The sequence below is a fragment of the Leucoraja erinacea genome, chromosome 1 (genome assembly GCF_028641065.1).
Source record: "Leucoraja erinacea ecotype New England chromosome 1, Leri_hhj_1, whole genome shotgun sequence".
Classification (NCBI taxonomy): domain Eukaryota; kingdom Metazoa; phylum Chordata; class Chondrichthyes; order Rajiformes; family Rajidae; genus Leucoraja; species Leucoraja erinaceus.
The window spans coordinates 35,364,064-35,391,318 of NC_073377.1; the positions used below are offsets into that span (position 1 = coordinate 35,364,064).

Consider the following 27,255-nt stretch of genomic DNA (forward strand, 5'->3'; position numbering starts at 1 on the left):
GAATGGAAAAGACGAATAACTCGAACAACAATTATCCAAATTTGTTGATTTTAAAAAAAAAAAAAATGCAGGGTATTCCCTCCTTCCGTTTAGTTTAGAGACACAGACCCTTCAGCCCACTGGATCTGCACAGCGCCCAGCGATCCCTGTACACCTGCACTATCTTACACGCTCTAGGGCCAATTTACAATCATGCCAAGCCAATTGGCCTACAAACCTGTACGTCTTTGGAGTGTGGGTGGAATCTGGAGATCCTGGAGGAAACCCACGCAGGTCGCGGCGAGAATGTACCGTACGTGAAAAGTGGTTCTCATGAATTTAATTGCGTTTTCTGGAAAGGTGACCAAAAGGATTGACTAGATAGAGAGATAGATAGATACTTTATTGTCATTCAGACCTTTCGGTCTGAACGAAATTATGTTGCCTGCAGTCATACACAGAATCAATAATAACAAAACATACAATAAACACAAATTAAACATCCACCACAGTGAGTTCACCAAGCACATCCTCGCTGTGATGGAGGCAAAGTCTTAGTCTCCGTCTCTTCCCTCCTTGTTCTCCCTCTGCGCTGAGGCGATCGATCCAGGCCGGAGATGCCGCCCTCCAGTCCAGCGGACCTCCGTGGTGATGTCGCCGCCGCAGAAAGCCGGAACGCCGTCTCCGCTCCGAGACGGCCCCACCACAGCATCAGCTCCGGGCAGCCGCCCCAGCTCCAGGCCGCTGCTCCAGCTCCGGATCCCGCAGTCTCCTCTCCGGGCCGACGCCCCAGCTCCAGGCTGCTGCCCCAGCTCCAGGTCCCGCAGTCTCGGCTCCGAGCCCCGCAGCATCAGCTCCAGGCCGCACCAGCAAGTCGGGCCACCCCTGCCTCAGCCCCGAAGACGGCCAGCCTCTCGTTGGTAAGTCCTGGCTGGCTCTGCCTCCGGAGCCTCGGGGTCGGTCGCAGGCTGGAGGTCGCCAGCTCCGCCATTAGGCCTCAGCGCAGACCGAGGCAGAGAAGGGGGATATGACACGAAAAAATCGCATTCCCCCGAAGGAAGAGACAGAGAACATGTTTCACCCCCTCTAACACAACCCAACAAACAAAAACTTAACCAAAACAAGTACAAAAAAAACAACAGAAAAAAGTAAAGACAGACGGACTGCAGGCGAGCCGCAGCTGTTAACAGCGACGCCACTTCCGGACGACAGCAGGGCAACAGATTTTTTCTACATGGATTTCCACAAAGCTTTTGCAAGGTAGGCTGGTCCAGAAGGTATGATCACATGAGATCAGGGCGATATAACCAGCGAGATTGGCTTGCTGGTTGGAGTCTTGTACTTGTTGTTTTTCAGATTGGAGGCCTGTGACCAGTGGTGTGCTGCACGGATCTCTGCTGGGTTACCTAGTTGTTAGAAATGTATTAACAATTTGGACGGGAGCGTAGGTGGCGTGATTTGTAAGTTTGCAGATGACACCCAAGTTGTTAGTGCAGTCAACAATGAACAAGGTTGATACAATAGGATTTAGATCAACAGAGAATGAGGGCAACAGAATGCGAAATGGAATTTAATTCTGCTCAGTGCAAAATGAAGCATTTTGGCAAGTTAAGTAAGGGTCGGACATACATGATGTATGGCGGTATCCTGGGGGGTGTGTGATACAGAGACAGAAGGGTACAAATACAGAGTTTCCTGGTAGTGGTAGCAGGTGGTGAAGAAATGGTTTTGGACTCGATTCCCTGGAGCAAAGGAGGCTGTGGGATGACATAAGATGTTTATTAAAATCTTGAGGGATATCAATGTGGAATGATCATTTGGGGTCTAAAGCTCGAGGCCATAAGTTTAAGATAAGAAAAAAATTTAAAGGGGACATGTGAAACAACATTGTCAAGAGAAATGGACTGCCAAAGTACAATAACAGCATTTTAAATACATTTAGACAGGTACAAATGAAAGGTTGGGAAGGATATGCTCAAACATGGGCTTATTGGAATAGCTCAGCAAGGCACCTCAGTCAGTATGTTGGTTCAAATGGCCAATTTCTATGCCGCATAATTCTTGACTCTGAGGTTGTCTTGGAGATATGCAGAAGTTGCTGCAATTGTTCTAAACAGTACATGTTAGTACTAACTTGGTTTTAATGCTGACCTTTCATTTACCCACCTTTTGCATATTCCTTCATCTGTTTCCCTTTTATTTGCCTAATGCGGATGAATGCAAAGACCAGAAAAGATTTGGTCAGAATCTGAAACATTGTCAGACCCCAGAGTTTGAAGAAGGGTCTCAACCTGAAACGTCACCCAATCCTTCTCTTCAGAGATGCTGCCTGTCCCGCAGAGTTACTCCAGCTTTTTGTCTATCCAGAGGTTGAATAATTAATTGACAGGCTAAAATGTTTTGTATTAGATTTATTATATCAAATATTTCTGCTCCTTTGGATACTTTTCTACAATGAGTAGTTCTGAATTTGTGCACATTACACCGGCTTTGAAAGAACTTTATAATATTTACTGGTGAATGTCAGATCTGTTGAGATTGTGAAAGTGAAATAACATAATGATAATTCTCTATTTGTAAAACTGCTTCAACTCTATAGTAAAGTGGCTGAAAATGTCTATCCAAAAATAACATTTTAATCTGTCTTTACCATTTGACTTTTAAATAATTTATGCTACAGAAAAGTATTTGCTAGTTAATTGGAATGCAATAGACAGTTCAGTCAAACATTTTTAAATTTAGTGTTTTTTTTATCCAAAGAAACATCTTAAGATTTCAAGGCTTCCAAACGAACATAATAATCAGAAAAGGTGAATAGCAGAATTTCCTGTGTTCTGAGTTGGATAATCAGCCATGATCATATTGAATGGCGGTGCAGGCTCGAAGGGCTGAATGGCCTACTCCTGCACCTATTTTCTATGTTTCTACAATGGAGTTTTTTGTGGCTGGGGCAGATTCTAGTTTATTCTTTTGTAAGCTGAGACAAAGAAGTGTTATATTTGTGTTTACGCATCTCTCAACAATTTTAGCTTCAGTTTATTCACACAGTCAGAAGCTTTAGGAGCAAAGAGGTCCTTCTGCAGTTGTACAGGGCCCTAATGAGACCACACCTGGAGTATTGTGTGCAGTTGTGGTCCCCTAATTTGAGCAAGGACATTCTTGCTATTGAGGGAGTGCAACGTAGGTTTACAAGGTTAATTCCCGGGATGGCGGGACTGTCATACGCTGAAAGAATGGAGCAGCTGGGATTGTGCACTCTGAGTTTAGAACGATGAGAGGGGATCTCATTGAAATATAAAAGATTGTTAAGGGTTTGGACACGCTAGAGGCAGGAAACATTTTCCCGATGTTGGGGGAGTCCAGAACCAGGGGCCACAGTTTAAGAATAAGGGGTAAGCCATTTAGAACGGAGATGAGGAAACACTTTTTCTCACAGAGAGTTGTGAATCTGTGGCATTCTCTGAGGGGGGTGGAGGCCGGTTCTCTGGATACTTTCAAGAGAGAGCTAGATAGGGCTCTTAAAGATAGCGGAGACGGGGGATATGGGGAGAAGGCAGGAACGGGGTACAGATTGGGGATGATCAGCCATGATCACATTGAATGGCGGTGCTGGCTCGAATGGCCTACTCCTGCACCTGTTGTTTATTGTCTATTGAAACAAAAAAAGTAGTAAAAGTTTGGTTGTATTGAGGGCACTGCGGATGAGTCATACCATGTGGAAACGGGCCCTTCAGCCCATCTTGCCTACAACGACTAACATGTCCCAACTACAATAGTCCCTCATGTCTGTGTTTGGCCCATATCCCTCTAAATCTATCTTATCCATGTACCTGTCTAATTGTTTCTTTAATGATGCAAATGTCCCTGCCTCAATGACCTCCTCTGACAGCTTGTTCCATACACCCACCACCCTTTGTGTGTGTGGGGGGGGGGGGGGGAATTACCCCTCAGATTCCTGTAAAATCTCTTTCCCTTCACCTTAAATCTATGTGCTCAGGTTCTCGGTTCTCCAACACTGGGCAAGAGACACTGTGGCGCCTACCTGATATATTCCTCTCTCAATTTTATACACATCTGTGAGGTCAGTAATGCTGAGTTTATGCTGGGCCGAGGAGCTTTATTCTACAGTTTTGTGACCCAAGTCGCCAAACTACATGAAATTATCACATATTGCCTAAAAAAAATATATAAATCACCCCTGAAACTCGATATGAAGAAGACTTGCACATTTTTATTAAATTAGAGAAAAACCGGAAAATTTTCGGGTAATTTTTAGTCCAATCAAAGCACGTTTAACATTGAGTTGTCTGCCAGTTGGCCAATCACGCGCTTTGCTTCAGGCTAGCACACAACATAGTTGAGGGTGCCTCTACAGATGCCTGTTTTACTCGAGATTCCGATTTGTGGCCGACTAGGAAAAGGGGAGATGCAGCGAGGCCTGGGTGTCATGGTACACCAGTCATTGAAGGTAGGCATGCAGGTGCAGCAGGCAGTGAAGAAAGCGTATGGTATGGTAGCTTTCATAGCAAAAGGATTTGAGTATAGGAGCAGGGAGGTTCTACTGCAGTTGTACAGGGTCTTGGTGAGACCACACTTGGAGTATTGCGTACAGTTTTGGTCTCCAAATCTGAGGAAAGACATTATTGCCATAGAGGGAGTGCAGAGAAGGTTCACCAGATTGATTCCTGGGATGTCAAGACTGTCTTATGAAGAAAGACTGGATAGACTTGGTTTATACTCTCTAGAATTTAGGAGATTGAGAGGGGATCTTATAGAAACTTACAAAATTCTTAAGGGGTTGGACAGGCTAGATGCAGGATGATTGCTCCCGATGTTGGGGAAGTCCAGGACAAGGGGTCACAGCTTAAGGATAAAGGGGAAATCCTTTAAAACCGAGATGAGAAGAACTTTTTTCACACAGAGAGTGGTGAGTCTCTGGAACTCTCTGCCGCAGAGGGTAGTCGAGGCCAGTTCATTGGCTATATTTAAGAGGGAGTTAGATGTGGCCCTTGTGGCTAAGGGGATCAGAGGGTATGGAGAGAAGGCAGGTACGGGATACTGAGTTGGATGATCAGCCATGATTATATTGAATGGCGGTGCAGGCTTGAAGGGCCAAATGGCCTACTCCTGCACCTAATTTCTATGTTACTATGTCACCTTTGCTTTACCACGTGCACCTTTTGATTTATCATGGCAGCTTTATTCCAGCCACGGGAGTAGGTCCTGTAACCTTGATCCAAATTGTAGAATTCTTGCTATTGAGGGAGTACAGCATAGGTTCATCAGGTTAATTCCCGGGATGGCGGGACTGTCCTATGTTGATAGAATGGAGCAGATGGGCTTGTATACTCTGGAATTTAGAAGGAAGAGAGGGGATCTTATTGAAACATGTAAGATTATTATGGGTTTGGACACGCTAAAGGCAGGAAACATGTTCCCGATGTTGTGAGAGTCCAGAACCAGGGGCCACGGGTTAGAATAAGGGGTAAGCCATTTGGAACGGAGATGAGGAAAAACTTTTTTCACACAGTTGTGGAATTCTCTGCCTCAGAAGGCGATGGAGGCAAATTCTCTGGAGGCTTTCAAGAGAGAGTTAGATAGAGCTCTTAAAGATAGCGGAGTCAAGGGATATGGGGAGAAGGCAGGAACAGATTGTGGATGATCAGCAATGACCACATTGAATGGTGGTGCTGGCTCGAAGGGCCGAATGGCCTACTCCTGCACCTGTTGTCTATGACAGCATTGTTCCATTCCTGAGAGTTATTCATAACCTGGATTGCTCACGTTGGAAATGTGGCTGTTCAGCAAAATATTTAACTAAAAATGTGGGCCTCAACCATTCAGATTTCCCTGCAAGTTGTAATTCTATTGCTGTAAACAGAGTTCCCATGCAGCAGAAGATGCCTGTGGCCTCTCACTGGCCTGCAACCCATCCTACCAGTCTCTCATGTTCATGTATACATACTGTTCATGTGTCTGCTGGTTGCAAACTGAGGAGGGGCCCCCTCTATTACCAGGCTTCTGAATGGTACTTCCGTAAGCAAAGGCACTGTCAGATTTGCCTCTACCCCATTGTGGATGTTAGACTTTGTCAATGGACCTGATGTGTTACAATGCTGAGAACTATTCGGTCGGTGCATTGTATCTTTCCCTTCGCCCGATCTATTGTAGAGTTTATGTGTAAGAAGGAACTGTAGATGCTGGTTTAAACCGAAGATAAACACAAAATGCTGGATTTGTCTTCTCATCGAGTCCACACACAAGATTAGAAACTGTTCAGCCAGAGCTGACCACACTTCTCGGCATCTGCATACAATGGTGTTTGTCTTGCGCTTCTTGTGCGTGGTGGTGGAAAGATTGTTGGAAACAGGGCCGCGACGTGAACGCTCTTTCCTTGACCCCAATTCTGGAGTAACTCAGTGGGACGGGTCGTGTCTCTGGAGAGAAGAATGGGTGCTCTCGATCGGAAACGTCACCATTCTTTCTCTCCAGAGATGCTGCCTGTCCTGCTGAGTTACTCCAGCGTTTTGCGTTTATTTTCTATTGTAGAGTTTAACTTGATTGTATTTATGTATGGTATGTCTGATCTCGGGATAGCATGCAAAACAAAGCTTTCACTGTACCTCTGTACACGTGACAATAATAAACCTCGACTAAAAATCGACTATAGTTTTGAATGAATTCCTTCCTGAAATAGCTCTGATCATATTTTGAATATGTAAAACTTCTTCTGAGAGCATGAACTGACAAAAGGCCTCGAGGACAATCTATGATTCTACCAGTGGACTGCACCATCCACACAATTGCATTGGTAATGAGGCTGTTTCAGTGAGTGAATGAGTGAGATTGCAGTTGTCAGAGTGTACGCTTCTTTAAATGCCACAGCCGTCATTGTTAAACAACCAGAATAACATATAACATGTTGCGCTCAGGCACTAGAATACTCTTTCATTCAAAGTGCTGATCATTTTTATTCACATTTTTCATTTCTCAAACTTATTTCACTGAGAGGAGAGAATATGCTATAATTTTAGCGGTGTTTTGCAAAGGTTTTAATCTGCAACCCAAAGGCAAGTAAGACATACACTAATATAATTCATTCTCTATTAGACTTTAATAACAGATGATAAGGAAGTTAATGATTCAGTTACTGAGTGTTTGGGAGCCACCATTCATAGAACATCATTTAGTCTGCAAGCAAACTTAATTTTAACAAACAGAATCTGATACTGCAGTAATGATGGCGGGATTGTTGATAATCACCATAGCTACTCTGAAAGTATTTTTGTATGAACATAGAAGAATGTCTTCCTTAGCTGATTGCGTGTTTCAGTCTAAAATAGGCACTCCGCCTGATGTTTAAAATGTTAATCATTATTTTATTTCCTGCAATTAACCAGTCTAGTTAGGTTAACTCCTTTCATGAGAAGATGCTTCAAGGTGTGAAAGCTTGCTCTGTGTGAATGCAAGTGCATATTTTCTGGCAAGCAATCAGTGCTTTAGGTGAGATTTATTGAGCGATGGATGTTGAAGGGTTACCATAACAGAAATTGTCAGGGCATGCGCACAATGTGGCTCAGCACCCTCTTTTCATTTGCAGCTACGTGTCTGTCCCGTCTGTCGAGTTATGCTTGTAATAAGGCTCGTACGACGACGTAAACAGAGTATACCTTTAATCTGTACAATAACAGCAACTGCAACAGCCTCCTGTGTAAGCCCAGGCAACTCTCTAACTGCCCACACCCTGGGTTCCCGTCACATCCGGTTACTGGAGCCTGGCTTCTGGCACACAGGGTCCTAGTGCCCCTCTGCTCAGCCTCACACTATTATTGCATAATACCACATCTCCCTTTCTTTGAGAACAAAGGGTGGACTACCTTTGTCTCTGCAGGTCTTAAGGGGTTTATTCTGCCCGTTTTCTGGAAGACCTGTCCCTGATCTAGGCATGCAAAATAGAAATACAATAACTTACACGTTACCATACTGTGAACTATTCTTTCAGGTTTCACGTAAATGTAACAGGTTTACAGAACAATTTCACATCACATTTCACTCTCTCTTTCTCTTTATTGTAGAAAACAGATCAATAAATCACAAATCAAGTCTCTTCGGCTTTCTAACCTCTCTCCCACGCCTAGTCCGCACAGTCTCTGTGGTGGGGCCCTCTCCGCTGGGTGATGCTGTCACTGGTGAAGCTGGGTCTGGTGGAGCTGGCTCTTCTCCCACCGGTGGCTCATCAGCGTCGACTACCTCACTGTTGGTCTGCAGCGGCACCAAGTGCTGCCGGTTCCTCCTCAGTGTGCCCTGAGGCACCTGGACAATATAAGAGCGAGGTGTATTGTGTGTAGATAGCACTTTGCCCTGGACTCGTGCATCGGTGATCCACACATCCTCCCCAGGTACTAGTGGCTCCAGATTTCTCGCTCCGTGCCTCTTGTCAAAGGATCTTGCGTCGTTCCACCTCTTCTCCCTTTCATTGGCCCCCAGCGCGTTGTAGTCAGGCAAAACTGGATTCAGCAGGGTTGGAAGGGCAGGAACTGTAGTGCGGAGGCGGCGCCCCATCAACAGCTCGGCCGGGCTATAGCCGTTCAGTAGAGGGGTTGCTCTGTAGGCCAGCAATGCAAGATATGGGTCTGACGCCTTTGTTAGCAGGTTTTTCACGGTTTGTACAGCGCGTTCCGCCTCCCCATTGCTCTGAGGAAACCTGGGGCTGCTCGTGATGTGCATAAAGCCATACTCTGCTACAAAGGATTTAAAGTGGCTACCTGAGAACTGGGGCCCATTGTCACTTTTAAGAAATTCACAAATTCCATGACGAGCAAATATGGATTTCAGGTGCACCACCACATCTGTGGACCTTGTGGGTGATAGCAGCGCAACTTCCACATATCTTGAGAAATAATCTACGACTAATAGATAAGTCTTGTTTTTCAGCGTGAATAGGTCAGCTCCCAAGGTTTGCCAAGGCCTGTCTGGCATCTCCGTTGGCATCAGCGGCTCTTTGACGTTCCTTCGCTCTTGGATGCAGGTTCTACATTTCAGCACCATGTCATTCAGCTGGCTGCTGAGTCCTGGCCACCATACCGTCTGTTTGGCCCGGCCCCTGCACTTTGTCACCCCCAGGTGTCCTTCGTGTAGTCTCTGCAGCACATCACCTTGTAAGGCTGATGGGATGACGAGCCTCGTGCCCCGCAGCAGCAGCCCATCGTGCACAGTCAGCACTGCTCTATCAGCCCAGTAATGTCTCAGCACTCCCTGCAGTTGGCTTTTGTCGGGCCAGCCGTCTGTGCAGTACTCCATCAGTGCAGAGCATGTGCTGTCTGCCTGCAGGTGCTCACGTAGGCTGCTCAGATAATCTCCACTGACAGGAATGTTGCTGATGACAGAGTCTACATAGATGTTGGTGTCCTCTGATTCCAGGGTGATGTCGTCAACCCTGCACACAAGCTGAAGCCTTTCTATGGCAGGTCTTCCCAACAGTGCAGTGTGGAGGTCTTTTACTACATAAATGTCCTCTATGGCTGTCTTGTTGCCTCTGCGCAGTGTTTCTCTGGCTACGCCCAGGACAGAGAGTGCATTGCCCCCTGGCCCAAACAATGGGCGTGTCGACACTGCCAGACTCTTCACATCATGCCCCCCTGTAATGTCATGGTACACCTCCGCTGGCATGGCGGTGACATCAGCACCAGAGTCTATTTTAAAGCACACTTTTTTTTGTCTCACTTGTAGCTGCACCGTCCACGGGTCTTTTCCAGCATCCACAGATCCCAGGAAAAAGCTCTCTTCTTCCTCTGTAGTGACAGCATTGAGAGATTTTGCACTGTTTCTGCACACTTTGCCATAATGTCCCTTTTTGCCACAGTTGTGACACACAGCATCTTTAGCAGGGCATTCCAATTTTCCATGCGAGGGCATTTTTCCACATCTATAGCAGGCCTTCGAACCTGGCTGTGGCTGTGTATTAAATTTATTTTTGCCTGGTGTTTGTGCTTGTGGCTGAGGCTTTGAGGGAAATTTGGGTTTTCTGTAGCTTTTACCATGCACAGCATCACCATTTGAGCACTTGCTAGCACCGCTATTTTCTCCTCTTAAGTCAGACAACTGTCGTCTAACCTCTTCAGACTGCCTTGTCTTTGTTATAGCAGTTTCAAGGGTTAGGTCTCTGTCTAGCTGTAGCTTTTCTGACAATGAGACGCTTCTCAGCCCCACCACTAACCTGTCGCGGATCAGCTCGTTCTGTAACTGTCCATAGTTGCAGTGTTCAGCTAATCCGTATAGAGCAGTGATGAAGGAATCCACCGTTTCTCCTGGCAGTTGCACACGCTGATTGAACTTGGCTCTTTCGTAGATTACATTCTTTTTAGGCACAAAAAATGCATCAAAGCCTGCCTTGACATCCGTGTACACCCTCCTCTCATCTGCAGTTAGCGTTAGCCCCTTTAGCACATCTTCTGCTTCATCGCCCATGCAATACACTAACGTGTTCACCTGGTTTTCTGCCGACGTCGCGTTTAAATTGCTTGCAAGCCGAAAGCGGTCGAATCTCCTGATCCAACTCTCCCATTCTTGAGGCTTGGTAAAATCGAATGGCTCTGGAGGTTGTATTGTGAACGTAGCAGTTGGTGTAGGTTGCGCCATATCTGCCAGCTCGTCTCCTATTTCCCGCCAAAACGATACACCGTCCTCTTCTTCTTTATTTATTTTCTTGCTTACAAGTCTCCCAGTTCTGGCACCATGTCGAGTTATGCTTGTAATAAGGCTCGTACGACGACGTAAACAGAGTATACCTTTAATCTGTACAATAACAGCAACTGCAACAGCCTCCTGTGTAAGCCCAGGCAACTCTCTAACTGCCCACACCCTGGGTTCCAGTCACATCCGGTTACTGGAGCCTGGCTTCTGGCACACAGGGTCCTAGTGCCCCTCTGCTCAGCCTCACACTATTATTGCATAATACCACACCGTCCCTCACACCCCCCCCCCCCCCCCCCCCCCCCCCCCCGGCGGCTACACACCCGACCTGGCATTGATGCTAATATTAGGAAGTGTATAATTTGGATATGGGTTGGAACCCAGTAATCTTATCTCGGGATAAGGTTCTCTGAGCCAGGAGTCCATCTTGTGATATAGGTTGGGATATTCTGGGCTGAGATGAAAGAAATGTCTTCATGCAAAGAGAGAAGAATCTTTCGAGTTCTCTATACCACAGGACTGTGTGGGCTAGATTATTGAAATTATTCAGAACACAGGTGGGTAGATTTTGGATATTAAAGGAATCTAGAATCCAATTATGGCAGTTTTTTGAGGTAGATTAGCAATTTGATCTTAATAAATTTGATCTTCCCACCCAAACCACCTCCTCTCTGGGTACTTTCCCTTGCAACCACAGGAAATACTACACTTGTCACTTTACCTCCCCCCTTGACTCCATCCAAGTACCCAAGCAGTCTTTCCAGGTGCGGCAGAGGTTCACCTGCACCTCCTCTAACCTCATCTATTGCATCCGCTGTTCCAGGTGTCAGCTGCTCTACATCGGTGAGACCAAGCGTAGGCTTGGTGATCGCTTCGCCCAACACCTCCGCTCAGTTCGCAATAACCAATCTGATCTCCCGGTGGCTCAGCACTTCAACTCCCCCACCCATTCCGAATCTAACCTTTCTGTCCTGGGCCTGCTCCATGGCCAGAGTGAGGCCCACCGTAAATTGGAGGAGCAGCACCTCATATTTCGCTTGGGTAGTTTACACCCCAGAGGCTTGAACATTGACTTCTCCAATTTTAGGTAGTTCCTGCTTTCTCCTTCGTTCTGCTCTCCCACAGTCCACTGTCTCCGCCTCTTCCTTTCTTCTTCTCCCCCCCCCAACATCGGTCTGAAGAAGGGTTTCAACTCGAAACATCGCCTATTTCCTTTGCTCCATAGATGCTGCCTCACCTGCTGAGTGTCTCCAGCATTTTTGTGTACCTTTAATAAATAGCAGTGAGTTTGAAGAGTCTGATGAGGATGTTGCCAGTGCTGGAGAAGTTTAATTAAACAAAAATGGTAATTGGTTAGAAAAGGAAACTAGAAGGGAGATGTGCGATACATAAAATTGAGACAAGTGAAATGGTTAATAGTGATCCTTTTCTGGGAGCAGAGTAGTCATAATATTTGGGGAACTATATGTAGGAATAGGATTAAAGGAAAGTTCAGCTTGTTTTTCTATGTACTGTTTGCAGTCTGTATTTTACTGTTTGAATTTAAGACAGAAAAACAATGTTTTTAAAAGGCACTTGGGTGATAACGGGAAATGCCCTAATTGCCGGGCTTTTTATCAAGAGCTGGAAGAATGAGGTTGGTGACAGAGGCAGAACATGGCACATGCTTTGAATCCAAAATAAAAATGCAACAATGCTAGAAATATTTGGTTAATAATCGTCTACAGAGTGAGAAGCAGTCTGATCTTTCATCAGGATTGTAATTTTTTTTTTGGCTGATTTGTGCTGCTTTTGTAATGGTGATAATTTTGATTCATATGGGTGTAGAATAGTAAATTTGTGGAACATATATTTTCGATCAATACATTTGCTGCAATGTGTAAAATAAATAACTGTCCTATAGTTAATCCAGATTTGTATTGTTTTACTTGCTTATAAATCAATGTAAAATTTATATTTTTCAGGAAATTAAAAAAAAGGATGGTAATGATGACCTAAAGCCACACTTACTACCAGGTAAAAAAAATAATATTCTTCTACAATAATTACTTTGTGTTTTGAGGGAGAGATTTAGAGAGAGTGACACCGTTGATTGTTATCTGTTAATCTCCTTTGGAAAATAGATGATTTATTGAATCGCAAATTGTAGGAGCTCTAGATGAGAGATATACATCATCATTGGGCATGGGTGAGGTGCTGGAAGACTGGAGGATGGCTAATGTCTAGGTAAGATAGGCTGCAAAGAAAAAGCTAGAATTTATAGACAAGTAAGCCTAACATTTGTGGTAGGAAAGTTGGAGAAGAGGATTCTGAGGGATAAGATATGTATATATTTGGAAACATGTGGGTTGTTTAGGGATGTCAGCATGGCTTTGTGTGTGGGAAATTGTGGCTCACAAACTTGTTTGAGTTTTTTTCAGGAAGTAACCAAGAAGGTTGAGGGCAAGAGCTGAAGATATGGTCTGTATGTACTTCAGCAAGGCCTTTAAGTTTACTGCATGGTAGGCTGCTCAGGTAGGTTTGCTCGCATGGGATCTAGGGAGAGCTACTAACTGAATACAGAATTGGCTGAACTGTAGAAATATGGTGGTGGTGGTGGAAGGTTGTTTTTTGGAATGGAAGCCTGTGATTAATAGTATGCCACAGGGATTGATGCTGGGCCCATTGGTGTTTATACTTTTTATGTTAATAATTTGGATGAGAATATACAAGGCATGATTAGTAAGTTTGCAGGTGACATTAAAACAGGCAATATTGCAGGTGGTCTGGATGGTTATCCGGAATCGAAGTAGGATCTTGATCCATAGATAATGCCCAAAGCCCACTATGGGATAGAGGTGAATTGGACAGTGAATTGGATTAGCTTATGGGAGGACTGTCCCAAAGCCTGATAAGAAGGGACAAAGCTCTTCCTGAACCTGATGGTGCACACTTTCAAGCTTCTGTACCTTCTGCCGGACACTAGCGGGTAGAAGAAGAAATGACTGGGGTGGGAGAGGTCTTTGATTGTGTTGGCTGCATTTCCAAGTCTGTGTGAAGTGTAGATTGAGTCAACATTTTGAATTGGGACTACTTCAGCCTGATCCTGAACCAAAATGCCACCTGTGGTTTTCTCTCTACAGGTTCTGCCTGATCTGCCGTGTTTAAAAAAAAAAAATGTATTATAGAATAGAATAGTTTTGTTATTGTCATTGTAACATAAACCATATACAACAAAATTTTAAAATGTCAGCCAGTCAGTGCACCATTCAAACATTTCTAAAAGCTAACGATACATACAAGGTAAAATATTAAAAAAGATAAACAACTAAAATAAATATCATGAAAATAGCACGCATAAACACCCAACCCTCCATCCTTCTGTCGATTTCACAGTGTACCACAGTCCCTTAGTATGTATCGCCCCTGCGTTCCTTGGCAGCTACATTTAGTGCCTTTATAGCAGTGGGGTAAAAACTGTTTTTAAGTCTGTTTGTCCTTGTCCTTGTAGATCTGTACCATCTGCCTGACGGCAACAGTTCAAACAGGGAGTGTCCGGGGTGGGAAATGTCCTTTATAATACTGTGGGATTTTTTGATGCAGCGGGACTGTGTAAGTCCTCCAAGGTAAGGAGAGGGCAGCCGACAATCCTCTGGGCGTTGTCAATGGCCCTCTGGAGCGCTTTCCTCTGAGCCGCTGTGCAGCTGGTGTACCACACGCATACACAGTATGTTAGGATGCTCTCAATGGAGCACCGATAAAAGGACAGCAGCAGTCTCTGAGTGATGTTATTCTTCCTGAGCACCCTCAGGAAGTGCAGTCTCTGCTGGACCTTTTTCAGCAGCGCAGAGATGTTCACGCTCCACGTCAGATCCTCCTCAATATGGATTCCCAGGAAGCGGAAATCCGCCACCCTCTCCACACAGTCCCCTCTCATAATTAATGGTACCATGTCCATTTTATTCTTCCTGAAGTCTATTATTATTTCCTTTGTCTTTAAGGTGTTGAGGAGCAGGTTATTTTCTCCACACCACACTGTCAGTTGCTCTGCCTCATCCCGGTAGTGCTGGTTCTGGGCATCACACTTTATCAATGATGTTTCTTCCTTGGTGAAAGGGTTTAACTGGGATGAAATACTTCATGAATGTCCTGATAAATAGTCCTTTTCATTTCCTGTATGTCAATACAATTAAATGATTTGCTACTATTTTAATATTTTCCACTTTGTCTCACGTAGGGGAACTTGTAATTTGTGAAGCGAACACTGTTGTGAAATATAGTCGGGAAGATTCCCTACAACGGGGCTTTTATGGAAAACTCATCTGCACAAATTTCAAGATTTCCTTTTTAAGTGCTGAGCAGCTGGTGGATGATGTGGTAAGTTTAGATGAGGCTTTTCCAATAGTGTTTCCTTAACCTCAAGGTTTTGACTATCCTGGGGATCAGGCAGCAGGCAGAATACAACCATTGGGTTACCTTTCAAGTAACACGATTGGAAATGTATTACCAGTTCCTCTTCTTTTATTAGCCAACAACACTGGGAGTACCTCAATCAGACGAGCTACTTCTATGAGAAGGCGGCTGACCACAACCTATTTGAGGATGGGAAATCAACCTTGAATGCAATGACCTTGACCCATCAAGAATGTTTAAAGTAGTGCTCTGTGTGCAGGAGGTGCATCTGAGTTTTGTAGACGGCTTCTAATTTCATTGTATGGAAGGGCTGGAGAAAGCTCTGCTCCTAGGCCAGAGCCCGTGTCATTCTGTGAGGCTTAAATAAGACACAAAATGCTGAAGTAACTCCATGGGTCAGGCAGCATCTCTGCAGAAGAGGAATAGGTGACATTTCAGGTAGAAATGTCACCTATTTCATAGAGGGAGTACAGAGTTGCCATAGAGGGAGTACAGACTGATTCCTGGGATGTCAGGACTTTCATATGAAGAGAGACAGGATAGACTCGGCTTGTACTCGCTAGAATTTAGAAGATTGAGGGGGGGGGATCTTATAGAAACTTGCAAAATTCTTAAGGAGTTGGACAGGCTAGATGCAGGAAGATTGATCCCGATGTTGGGGAATTCCAGAACAAGGGGCCACAGTTTAAGGATAAGGGGGAAATCTTTTAGGACCGAGATGAGGAAAGCATTTTTCACACAGAGAGTGGTGAATCTATGGAATTTTCTGCCAGAAGGTATTTGAGGCCAGTTCATTGGCTATATTTAAAAGGGAGTTAGATGTGGCCCTTGTGGTTAAAGGGATCAGGGGGTATGGAGAGAAGGCAGGTACAGGATACTGAGTTGGAAGATCAGCCCTGATCATATTGAATGGCGGTGTAGGCTCGAAGGGCCGAATGGCCTACTCCTGCACCTATTTTCTATGTTTCTAAACCCTTCTTCAGACTCAATCAGTCTGATGAAGGGTTCTGACCCGAAACATCACCTACTCCTTTTCTCCAGAAATGCTGCCTGACCCATTGAGTTACTCAAGCATTTAGTGTTTATCTTAGGTACAACACCACCTGCAGTTCCTTCCTACGCATCTTGTACAGCTTTATCCGGTTTATTTTAGGAAGCTAAAATGTTTGGCAGAGGCCAAAATGAAGTTGTCAACTGGCAAGGGGCATTGGCTGGAATGCTGGTTTGCAATAGCAGATTTGAAGGACAGAAGCAGGTGCGTGCTTAAATAAAGTAACTGGTTTGACATTGACATTGAATATAGGAGGGGCTTTGAGAAGGAACAAGTTCAGGCAATGGAAACGTGATGCTGCTGATAACAACGATTGCTTAGGAGAAAGTGATAGATCATGTGTAAATATTTTGGTTCGGAGAAAGTTGTTTAAATTGGTTTGGTTTGCTTTCATGGAAGGCCTGCAAGCGTGTGAAAGCCAGGAGAACGTGGACTCTGCTGCCCTAGAAGAGTTATGAAAGGTTATCCAGAATGTAATAGAATTACATCACTTTAGTGGGAGGGAGGAGACATAGAAAGCGAGGGAGCGGTGTGCAGTTGCATGTGTCCAAATATCACCCCTCACTTCCTATTTCCAGGATGGGTGAGAGGAGATGCAGCAACATGTGTACCATCTCTTGTGGTTGCGGAGGAAGGTACCTGTGGGGGGGGGGGAAGAATAGCGTAGGGTTGGGAATATGTGACTGGGGTTGAGATCACATTGCAGGTTGAAAACTCTTATGTTATGACTAATTGGAGCATGGTGTAGGGGAGTTGAATAAATGCAGACTTTTTCTAGGTAAGTAAATAGGATGGAGTGACCTGTTCTCAGCTGTTCAATGAATAATAGCCCTGCAAAGATTCCGGAGGCACTTGGATGTTGTGGATTATAATTGTATTTGCAGTCAAACCTGCACTGATTATCAAATTGGCCATTGAAAATGCAGGTGTGTGTGGTAGTGGTGGTTCCAGTGAATTATTTTGGAAAAGTATATAGAAAATAAGGTGGAGCTAAAGCCTATAATTAGGTAAATAATTGGGAACAATATGGCAAATTAATTGAGAAAGGCATTTAGTGGTGTCATTACACCACTCATTATGTCTATTTGTTTTTTTAATCTCTAAATGTTAGAGAGTGGATGATAGAATGTACAGTGTTGCAACAATTGTACAAGTTGTTGATGTGATCATGCCTTGAATCACATATTCTGCATTGACCTCCTCATTTAAGAAAAGGTTCATTAGCTTATGGGAGGACTCATTTGGCTAATTTCTGGATGGAGGATGTAGCCCCTAAAGATAATTTTGAGTATCTAGATCTGTTCTCATTGGAGATTAGAAAAAATGAACTTGACTGGATAGATGCAGGGAAGATATTTCTCTTGAGATAATCCAGGATGACGGGGTTGAAATATCAGAATAGGGGGTCAGCCATTTAAAATCCAAATGAGGAATTACTTCAGATTGAAGAGTTTTTGTTGGAAATTGGTTGTGGAGCCCAAGTCCTTCTTTATTTCTAGTTGGCAACAATAGATCCTTGGCTGATAGGGCTGTCATGGCTTGTATGAGACATGTAGAAAAATGTAACTGAAGCTTCGACCAAATTAGTTATTTTTTGAATGGCAACACAGGCTTGATTGATCTACTAATGACAATAGACAACAGTTGCAGGAGTAGGCCATTCGGCCCTTCAAGCCAGCAACGCCATTCACTGTGATCATGGCTGATCATCCACAATCAGTACCCCGTTCCTGCCTTCTCCCCATATCCCCTGACTCCGCTATCTTTAAGAGCTCTTATCTAATTCTCTCTTGAAAGCATCCAGAGAAGAGAGTCTTTCCTATAATTTCAGGACCAATCCCGAGACAGAGAATTCCACAGACTCACAACTCTCTGTGTGAAAAAGTGTTTCCTCGTCTCTGTTCTAAATGGCTTACCTCTTATTCTTAAATTGTGGCCCCCGGTTCTGGACTCCCCCAACATCGGGAACATAATGGTTATAATGTTACTTGTAAAGGAGTCTAGTCTGACACACTGTAACCTTTACTAGAGTCTTTAATATAGCACATGGCACACACGTCCCAGTACTGGCTGCACCCAGCCTTCAGGCGTACCAGGACAAAATGGGAGTAGGAGAAGGGAGGAGATCATAGTTATACTGATGTGAGGGGGCGTGTTAATGGTGATGAGGTAGCTACATTATACGTTGCATGCATAAACCTAAATAAAGCATAAATTTTGCTCCTCAATGGTAATGCCAAAATAAACTTATGTAACTGCAGGACGGGGTGGGGGTGGGGGGGTTATCTAGGATTGTTAAGACCTTGGTGGCTGTGATTATGAAGGAGTACGAGCCATTGGCCTGACTACCCTCCTTTTATATCTGTGTAAACGAGTCTTTCCTATAATTTCAGGACCAATCCTATAGGAATAAACTGATGGGTGAAAATGACATATCCTTACTTTGCGTGGACCAGATATTTGGAGGTAATGTAATGAATAAAGGCCATTGAACTATTTTTGCTCGAGTAGTTTGTGGTTTGTTGATTACGTACCTACTGATTGTGACTACCACAGTGTTTTTGTGTGAGGTGAGCTCAGTGCTCAAGATGAGTCCATTAAAGTCTTCTAGCCTTTTCTGCCGTTCATTTACATTATTGGTGACCATTGTTCGCTTAGCAAACAAAGATGGGGATTGAGGACACCATCATCCACCTGCTCCATCATTCCTTTGCTCACCTGGATAAACCGGGAAGCATTGTGAGAGTCATGTTTTTTGACTTCTCCAGTGCTTTAATAGACAATAGGTGCAGGAGTAGGCCATTCGGCCCTTCGAGACAGTACTGCCATTCAATGTGATCATGGCTGATCATCCACAATCAGTACCCCGTTCCTGCCTTCTCCCCATATCCCCTGACTGTTATCTTTAAGAGCCCGATCTTGCTCTCTCTTGAAAGTATCCAGAGAACCGCCCTCCGAGGCAGTGAATTTTAACACGAGGGGAGGTGAGGGGAGGGAAGCTGAATACAGAGGTGTAGTCAACAACTTTGCTGAGTGGTGTGGGCTGAATCACCTGCAGCTCAACACCGACAAAACTAAGGAGTTGATGGTGGACTTTAGGAGGAGAGTAACACCCCTGTCTCCATCAAGGGTGTGGATGTGCAGTTTAACAGGGAGTACAAATACCTTGGAGTGTACCTGGACAGTAAACTGGACTGGTCCAGGAACGTTGAGGCCCTGCACAAGAAGGGACAGAGCCAGCTGTACTTTTTGAGAAGGCTCCGCTCCTTCAGCGTCTGCAGCGAGATGCTGCAGATGTTCTACCAATCGGTGGTAGCCAGTGTCAGCTTCTTCGCTGCTGTGTGCTGGGACAGCAGGGCGAAGGCTGCGGACGCCAATAGGATCAACAAACTCATCAGGAAGGCTGGCTATGTCCTGGGGGCAGAGTTGGATTCACGGGAGGTTGGTCTTGGAGGGGAGGATGCTCCTCAAACTGCGGAGCATCTTGGACAATACAGCTCACCCCCTCCATGACACACTGGTCAACCTGAGGATTACCTTCAGCAACAGACTGGTTCCATCAAGATGCAGGACAGAACACCTCAGGAGATCCTTCTTCCCTGTGACTATCAAACTTTACAACTCCTCCCCCTTCTTTTGTGGGGTAGACTGAGACTGACCCCCCCCCCCCCCCCCCCCCCCCCCCCTCCCCCACCTCCTCAATCTTTGCACATCCCCAAAGCCTTACCACTCGTCACTTTATTATCATGTTTCATATAGTTTGTGCTTTTTATGACTGTTGGCAAATTAATTTCCCTCTTGGGATAAATAAAGTTGTATTGTATTATCCATTCGGTTTGCCAGCCTTGGATCGTTAGACTTTAGAGATACAGCGCAGTGGAAACAGACCCTTCTGGTAAACAGGCCCACTGATTCCGTGCTGACCAGTGATCGCCCCGATACACTAACACTATCCGAAACACTCTGGACAATTTACAATTTTACTGAAGCCAATTAACCTACAAACCTGGGATCCCTCGTGGGGGACCCGGGGAGAAGAAGAAGCTCCGACTGCTGGCCCGCGGCCAACTTCTACCGCGGGCGTGGCGTGGACTTACCATCAGGAGCGCGGTCCATCGCCGGGGAGCTTCGACTGCCGGCCATGAGGTCTGCGATGCTTCTGGCTGCGGCAGGAACTTTAAATCTACGACCGCCGGCCTGCGGCCTACACCAGCCTGAAGCCGCGGTCTCCGGTGGGGGAGGCACCGTTTCAGGACTTACCTGGACTTTTTACTTTGTCTGCACATCTGGACGCCCGCAGCGCGGCTGCGGAGGGTTGAGGTCCCGACCACGGGGGAAAATGGAGGAAGACTGGCCAATTTTTGTGCCTTCCACCACAGTGATGAATGCTGTGGTGGATGTTTGTGTTAAATATTTAGTGTGTATTGTGTGTTCTTTTTCATTGCACCGCTGCTGGCAAATTCATTTCACTTGCATTTTATGTGCAATGTGACGAATAAAACCGTATTGTATTGATTGTATTTTTGGAGGGTGGGAGGAAATGGGAGTGTCCGGAGAAAACCCACATGATCACGGGGAGAACATACAAACTCTGTATAGACAGCACCCGTAGTCAGGATTGAACCCAGGTTTCCGGCGCTGTAAGGCAGCAAGTCTACCACTGTGCCACCCTTAATCTGTAATAACCGCAATTTTGATTTCTTGACCAGCTTACCAGCTGCCATTCCCTGCTGAGGCTTCTACACGTATGCTATATTTGTATTGTATGACTGCAAGGAACAATTGTTACCTGCGAACGTTGAGCCTTATTGTAAGGGAAGGATTTGAGAGACAAAACTTGTTAAATAATTATTCCATTAACTTTGTTCACATCCCACTCAAAGCAACATAACCTATTGTTTAAAGGATAGAGGATGACAATTAAATTGAATTTGAATTTGAATTTGGATTAACCTATTATTTAAAGGATAGAGGATCAATGGGTTGTGTTTTACATGGGTATCTATCAAAAGTAGCGTCAAATTGGCCTTATACATATGCTGTTAAACATGATTTCATCTTGTTACTCATGCACTTGTCTTGACCTAGATAACCAATGAAGTAAGTTTGAAATAGTGTTGCTGTTATTTGAGAACCAAATTGTACACCGCAAGTGTTGGCAAAGTGCAATGGAAGTGTCTCTGTCCACTTGAAAATAAGTTTAAAAAAAAACCTATTTTACTTTTTATTATTTAAAGGGTGCCTTCAGACATGTACTGTGCTCAGTCAGAGCCTTTTGATATTTCAAATGACAGTTACAACTCACGTGGTTTATTAAATAAAAACAGATTGCTGGAAATATTTAGCTGATCAGGCAATATCTGGAAAGAAAGAGAGAAAGTTACAGGTCACTGTACTTTTATCAGAACAAAGGAAAGTCAGAATTTGAACATGTTTAAGATACGGAGAAGGTAAAGGATGGAGAGAACGAAGGAAGTATCTGTGACCGTATCATAACCAAGACAGACAGAATGTCTGAAGATCGTGGTGTTGGCTATCTTCATGCTCTGTTGCGATGTTGCACTCTGTAAATGTTGCAAATCTGAAATAAAGTTTTAATTTTTGACATGGTTATATACTTCCCTGTAAGTTTTTCTCTATAGTTTTGGTGAAGTACTGCAAGTCTGAATTTCTGTCAGCTTCACCATTAACATGTAAAAACCTGGGTATTCTACCTCGTGTGCTTACTGGTCAGTGTGCAGTCGGTCAGGAGCATGGACCTTTCCAAGTGACAAACCCTAGTGCTCTTAATTTATTGTTATATTGGGTAAAGTCTTTGTGTAGCTGTTTCCTAATCTCAGATCTTTTTTAATTTTAGCAATAATAACAATAACAATTTTAACAGTAATATGTTGCTGCGGTTTGGCTTCATAATAGTGAAAGTGGTGTGGGATGGCACGGTGACATAGCGGTAAAGTTGCTGACTAACAGCACCTGCAGCGCCGGTGACCCGGGTTCGATCCCGACTACTGGTGCTGTCTGTACAGAGTTTATACGTTCTCCCCGTGACCGCGTGGAATTTCTCCGAGATCTTCGGTTTCCTCCCACACTCAAGACATACCGGTTTGTAGGTTAATTGGCTTGGTGTATATGTACATTGCCCTTCGTATGTGTAGGATAGTGTTAATGTATGGGGATGGCTGGTTGGCGTGGACTCGGTGGGCCAAAGGGCCTGTTTCCGTGCTGTATTTCTAATGTATTTCTGGTTTGGTTAAAGTGTTGCTTAATGGCAAGGTTGACGTGAAAATTTTATAATTAGCCATTAATTTCAAACGTCGACTGTTGCCTTGTTTGTGGCAAATCCAAATCTGGTTGCATCTTCACTTCCTGCTCCAGAAACCTGAAGGCACACACTTTAGGCTGACTCACGAGTGCAGTCCTGAAGAAAAGTGTGGAGTTGGAGTTGTCTTTCAACTTTAACGGGAGACACTCATCGACTGCCTGGGGTAGAATGGAAGATGTCTACTGATGCTCTTTAAATGAGCAGAAAATATGACCTCGGGGCTGCTGGCTTATGTATGTTCCTTATTGTACATCACTGAGAGCGCATTAATCAACTACCATCACGTTACTGGTGATAGGATAATGTTGTGCACACATTTGGCTGCCCACATAATAACAGCGATAACATTTCAAAAATATTACATTGATTAAAAAACAAAATAAGTTGACGGTTGCTGCTCTGACTTGCAAATCGTTTCAGATGAACCTGTAACTTTTGTATGTTTTCTTCAGTTTATGATGATAAAAAGAAGCCATTGCTGCCTGGTGCTATAAAGAACAAAATACCTGAGAAGTTGCTTCTCTACTGCAAAGACTTTCGGGTCTTTCAGTTTGGTTTAAGATACTCCAAGGAAGAGGATGCAAGAAGGGTAAATAAGAATCAAAATTTCTGCCTAGAATATAGTTTAATCAAGCATTTCTTGAATATTTTTGCTATTTTTGAAAAATGCTTTCACAGTAAATGTTCTTCGTGCCATGTTTGAAATTATTCCTTGCTTGTGAAAACCATGATATGTGCATGAGTAACCCACGTGGTGACTACTTCATGATACTGGACAGGGTGGCCATATTTAAACAATTTTATTTCCGTAAAATTCTCAAAAGCATGGATGTTTTTAAGGAAATTATTTCAATGCAAATACGGAATGCTATGGTTGTCTATAAAACACTAACTTTCATGTTGATCTTGATGTATTAACACCTTCATTTCTAACAATATTGTAGTATGATCATCACATCTCTCACAACTGATCTCCAAGCCAATGCAGTGGTCACCAAAAAAACAATGATTGGTGATGCTTGAGAAGAGCGTGGGGCAGGGGCCAAAGAGGGTGTCGGGGAATAATTTGCAATTTGAGATTTATTTTAAAGTTGGGGAAATTTATCTTCTTTTGAACTAACTTGGTCAACACAAAACATCACCCATCTGTGTTTTCCAGAGATGCTGCCTGACCTGCTGTTACTCCAGCACTTTGTCTTTGTTTGTAAAACCTAGCCTGTTTTGGAAGGAATAAAATTGGTATGGCCACTTGAATACATGATTTTTCAGTCTTTCTGACTTTGGAATGGATAGAATCATTTAATTTATTGTTATCTCTGGTGTTTTCCCATTTCCTTCCCACCCCCCCCCCCCCCTCATAAGTCATTCACATTTCATACCTTCACTGCAAACGTCTTTTTTTTCTTTCAGTTGATCCGAGGGATCGTTCACCATTGTTTGAATCCAACTTCTTTAAAATGTTTGTTTGCTTTCTCCTACGTTGGCCCAGCTGGTGGTCTTAAAGGTAATACCTCATAAATCCTCTTACTTGTTTTAACTTGTGCATAAATACAACAGATCGAACCAGCTTAGCTCAAAGCAGGGCCTGCCGTGGTTGTGCACATGTGCCACTGCAACTAGCCGACGTCGGCCACTTTCTCCCTCCCTTTGCATGGTGGGAGATCTGGCTGCCATTGCTGTCCACTTGCCGTGACCGCTGAAAGCCAACGCAGACTCACTCGCTGGAGCTGGAGTTACTCCCTGGAGTAACACTTGCTGCTTGGTTTCCTGGTTCTCCAAAAATATTCAAAATGGAATTTAAACACCACCACCAAACTCTGAAAAATAACAGCCAATTGCATTTTACATGTTTATTTATTGTGTGTGTGTGTGTATATATATATCTATATCTATATCTATATCTATCTATATATATATATGGATGGTCTATGGTATATAGACACAGTGAACCTTTATCTCCTGTTCTGTATTATGTTTACATATTCTGTTGTGCTGCAGCAAGCAAGAATTTCAATCTCCTATCTGGGACACCTGACAATAAAACTCTCTTGACTCTTGACTTGGACTTAAACAGAAAAGGGTTCCTGGGGAAAAAAAAAGCTATCTTAAATTTAATTGCTTCTGGTTGGGTACCTATAGTAGGGTGAAGACTATTCCATGCTTTAATTGTGCGGCGGAACTCTATGGAGCAGCCAACATCTCTGGATAGAAGAAATTGGGTGACGTTTCGGGTAGAGACCCTTCTTTAGATTTCCTCTGGGTTTTAGTTAAATTTAAAGATACAACGTGGAAACAGGCCCTTCGGCCCACCGAGTCCATGCTGACCACCGATCACCCGTACACTAGTTCTATCCCACACATTAGCAACGCAAGTCAAGAGTCAAGAGTGTTTTATTCTCTCATGTCCGAATGAAATCCTTACTTGCAGCAGCACAACAGAATATGTAAACATAGTACACTGTAAACAATGTTATAAACGAGAACACAAAGTGTATATTTATATATGAACTAGACTACGTGGGACCCGTTGGGTCCAATGTTCACACGGGAGGGCTGTTCCCCCGATGCAATATTCCACCTCTCCACCAATTCCAATGTTGGTGGCCAGTGGGGGGGCTTTCTAGAGTGCTGGTATGGGTTCTTGGGGGTGGCAGCTCAGTTCCTCAAGCCTGATCTGCTGGCAGCTCACTCACAGCTGGTGGGCTGGCAATTGACTCATGACTATTCCTTGAAATTCCATGTCAAGCAGGGTGCAAGGCCACCAAATTCAAATGCAGCTTCATACCATTTCATGCAGGGTGAAACCACCATAAAACCACACAAAACACCAAACTCACAGTTCAGTAGACATTCAGTGTGTTCAGTTGATTCATTGCTCAGACAGTCGTGATCTCTCCCTCCCCCATCATGCAGAGACTGAGCCACACCCACACTTCCGGGTTTTATAACCCTTCCCCCTCCCACCGGAAAAGGTCTGGCCTTCATGGCGTGATTGACAGGAGAGAGATTCTCAACATTTTTTAAACACTAATAAGACTTTTATTTTTCATTGATGGGAAGAATTCTCTGCACCTGCTGAGCAGAGGGGGACTGAGTAAGATGGCCATAAATCACAGCCGGAAGTGGTAGCGTTTTATCTAAAATCAATATACAGTGCAAACAGGAAGTAAGTGCATTTGCAGTAGTGCCTTTTAATTTCGAGCCAAAGCACCCAAGCCACCATTTGCAGTAAGTAGTGCCTTTCAACTTCAAGCCAAAGCACCCAAACAACCATTTGCAGGCAGTGCCTTTTTACTTCAAACAAACCATATTTTCATTTTCAAACCACATTAAGGGGACTCACAGTTGAGTAGACATGTAGGCTTCATCCATCTTGCAGAGACTGAGTGAGGCACACCACTTCCTGGTTTTATAGTCCTTCCCCTTCCCTCCAGCAGGGGCAGCAGAGAGAATGGTGATTCTTTTAAAAACATTAATATCTCTCTGATTTGTCATCGATGGGAAAAATCCTCTGGTCCATGAAGGAGGAGGGGGGCTCTGAGTGAGGTGGCCAAAAATGACGGCCGTAGGTGGCGGCGGTCTCTCGGAAATCGCAGCACAGCGGGCTAAAAGCGGTCAAGATCAGACTTTTAGTAATATATAGATATATAGATATATAACTATATACTCACACACACAATTTCTCTCCTTGGATTAATAAAGTTCTATCGTATAGTATCGTGTGTGTAGAAAAGAACTGCAGATGCTGGTTTAAACTGAAGATGGACACAAAAAGCTGGAATAAATCAACAGGTCAGACAGAATCTCTGGGCAAATGAAAAATATTACGTTTTGGGTTGGGTCTGAAAAAGGTTCCTGCACACCTTTGGAATGTGGAAGGAAACGCGCACTCGGAGAAACCCCATGCGATCAAAGGGAAAAGGAGCAAACTCCATACAGACAGCACCCATAATCAGGATCAATTCCAGGTCTCTGGCAACTTTACAGCAACTTTATGGCCAATGTACTGCCCCATAGTCTTGAACTGAATTAAAACTTACAGTAGCTGTAAAGGGGGACATAACGTCACTTAGATTTAAGACTGAAAATGGATAGTTTCTTTTTTTTTTTAGTAACCAAAATTATCAATATATAATTTTTTGTGTGTTGGAAAAGAAAATATAGTGGTACAGCTGGTGGACTTGCTGCCTCACCCGCCAGGGATCTGTGTTCGATCCTGTCCTCGGGCAGTGTCTGTGTTGAATTTGCACATTCTCCCTGCAAGCGTGTGGGTTTCCTCCCACATCCCAATGCTGCATTGGCTTTGTAGGTTAACATTTTTCCACATGATATGACATCTGCTTTCTTCTTGCTACTCACTTATCTATATCCCCTTGAAGCCTCTTTAGGTCCTCTAATCCAACTTTCAATTCCACCTTATTTTGCATCATAAACACATTTGGAAATAGAACAATCCAACAATTGAGCATAGTCCCTGAGCCACTCCAATAACCACAGCCTGCAAATGTTTAATGAAGCCTTAGGGATTACATGGAGGTTGTCAATGAGGTGCAGGCTGGATGGTGCATGATCAGGGCAACTTTCTCTTGCAGATTTCATGACCAGATACTAAACATGTTAATACTTACTTAGACCACCCTTTAAAGATCTCGAATTGGATCATCTTGGGGCGTTCTCTGGTGTGAGGTTTTCCAGTTCTTCCATTCTTAATCCTTGTATTATTAATTCGCTTGAGATTTATTGCACCCTCTCCTGTTTTTTTTGGTAATATAGTAATTAGAATTGTATATGAAGTGTTCCAAAAAGTGCAGAATGTGCA

General features: G+C 44.0%; 1 protein-coding gene across 2 annotated transcripts in view; it reads left to right on the forward strand.

The window, feature by feature from the left end:
- Positions 1 to 27,255, forward strand: part of mtmr12 (myotubularin related protein 12) — a 77,051-nt gene that overhangs the window by 12,088 nt on the left and 37,708 nt on the right. For both annotated transcript variants that reach the window (XM_055632748.1, XM_055632758.1), the window contains exons 2-6: positions 12,636 to 12,687; positions 14,888 to 15,027; positions 18,508 to 18,580; positions 22,889 to 23,025; positions 23,847 to 23,940. In XM_055632748.1, coding sequence (XP_055488723.1) covers positions 12,636 to 12,687; positions 14,888 to 15,027; positions 18,508 to 18,580; positions 22,889 to 23,025; positions 23,847 to 23,940 — 496 coding nt within the window. The remainder of the gene's footprint in view (positions 1 to 12,635; positions 12,688 to 14,887; positions 15,028 to 18,507; positions 18,581 to 22,888; positions 23,026 to 23,846; positions 23,941 to 27,255) is intronic.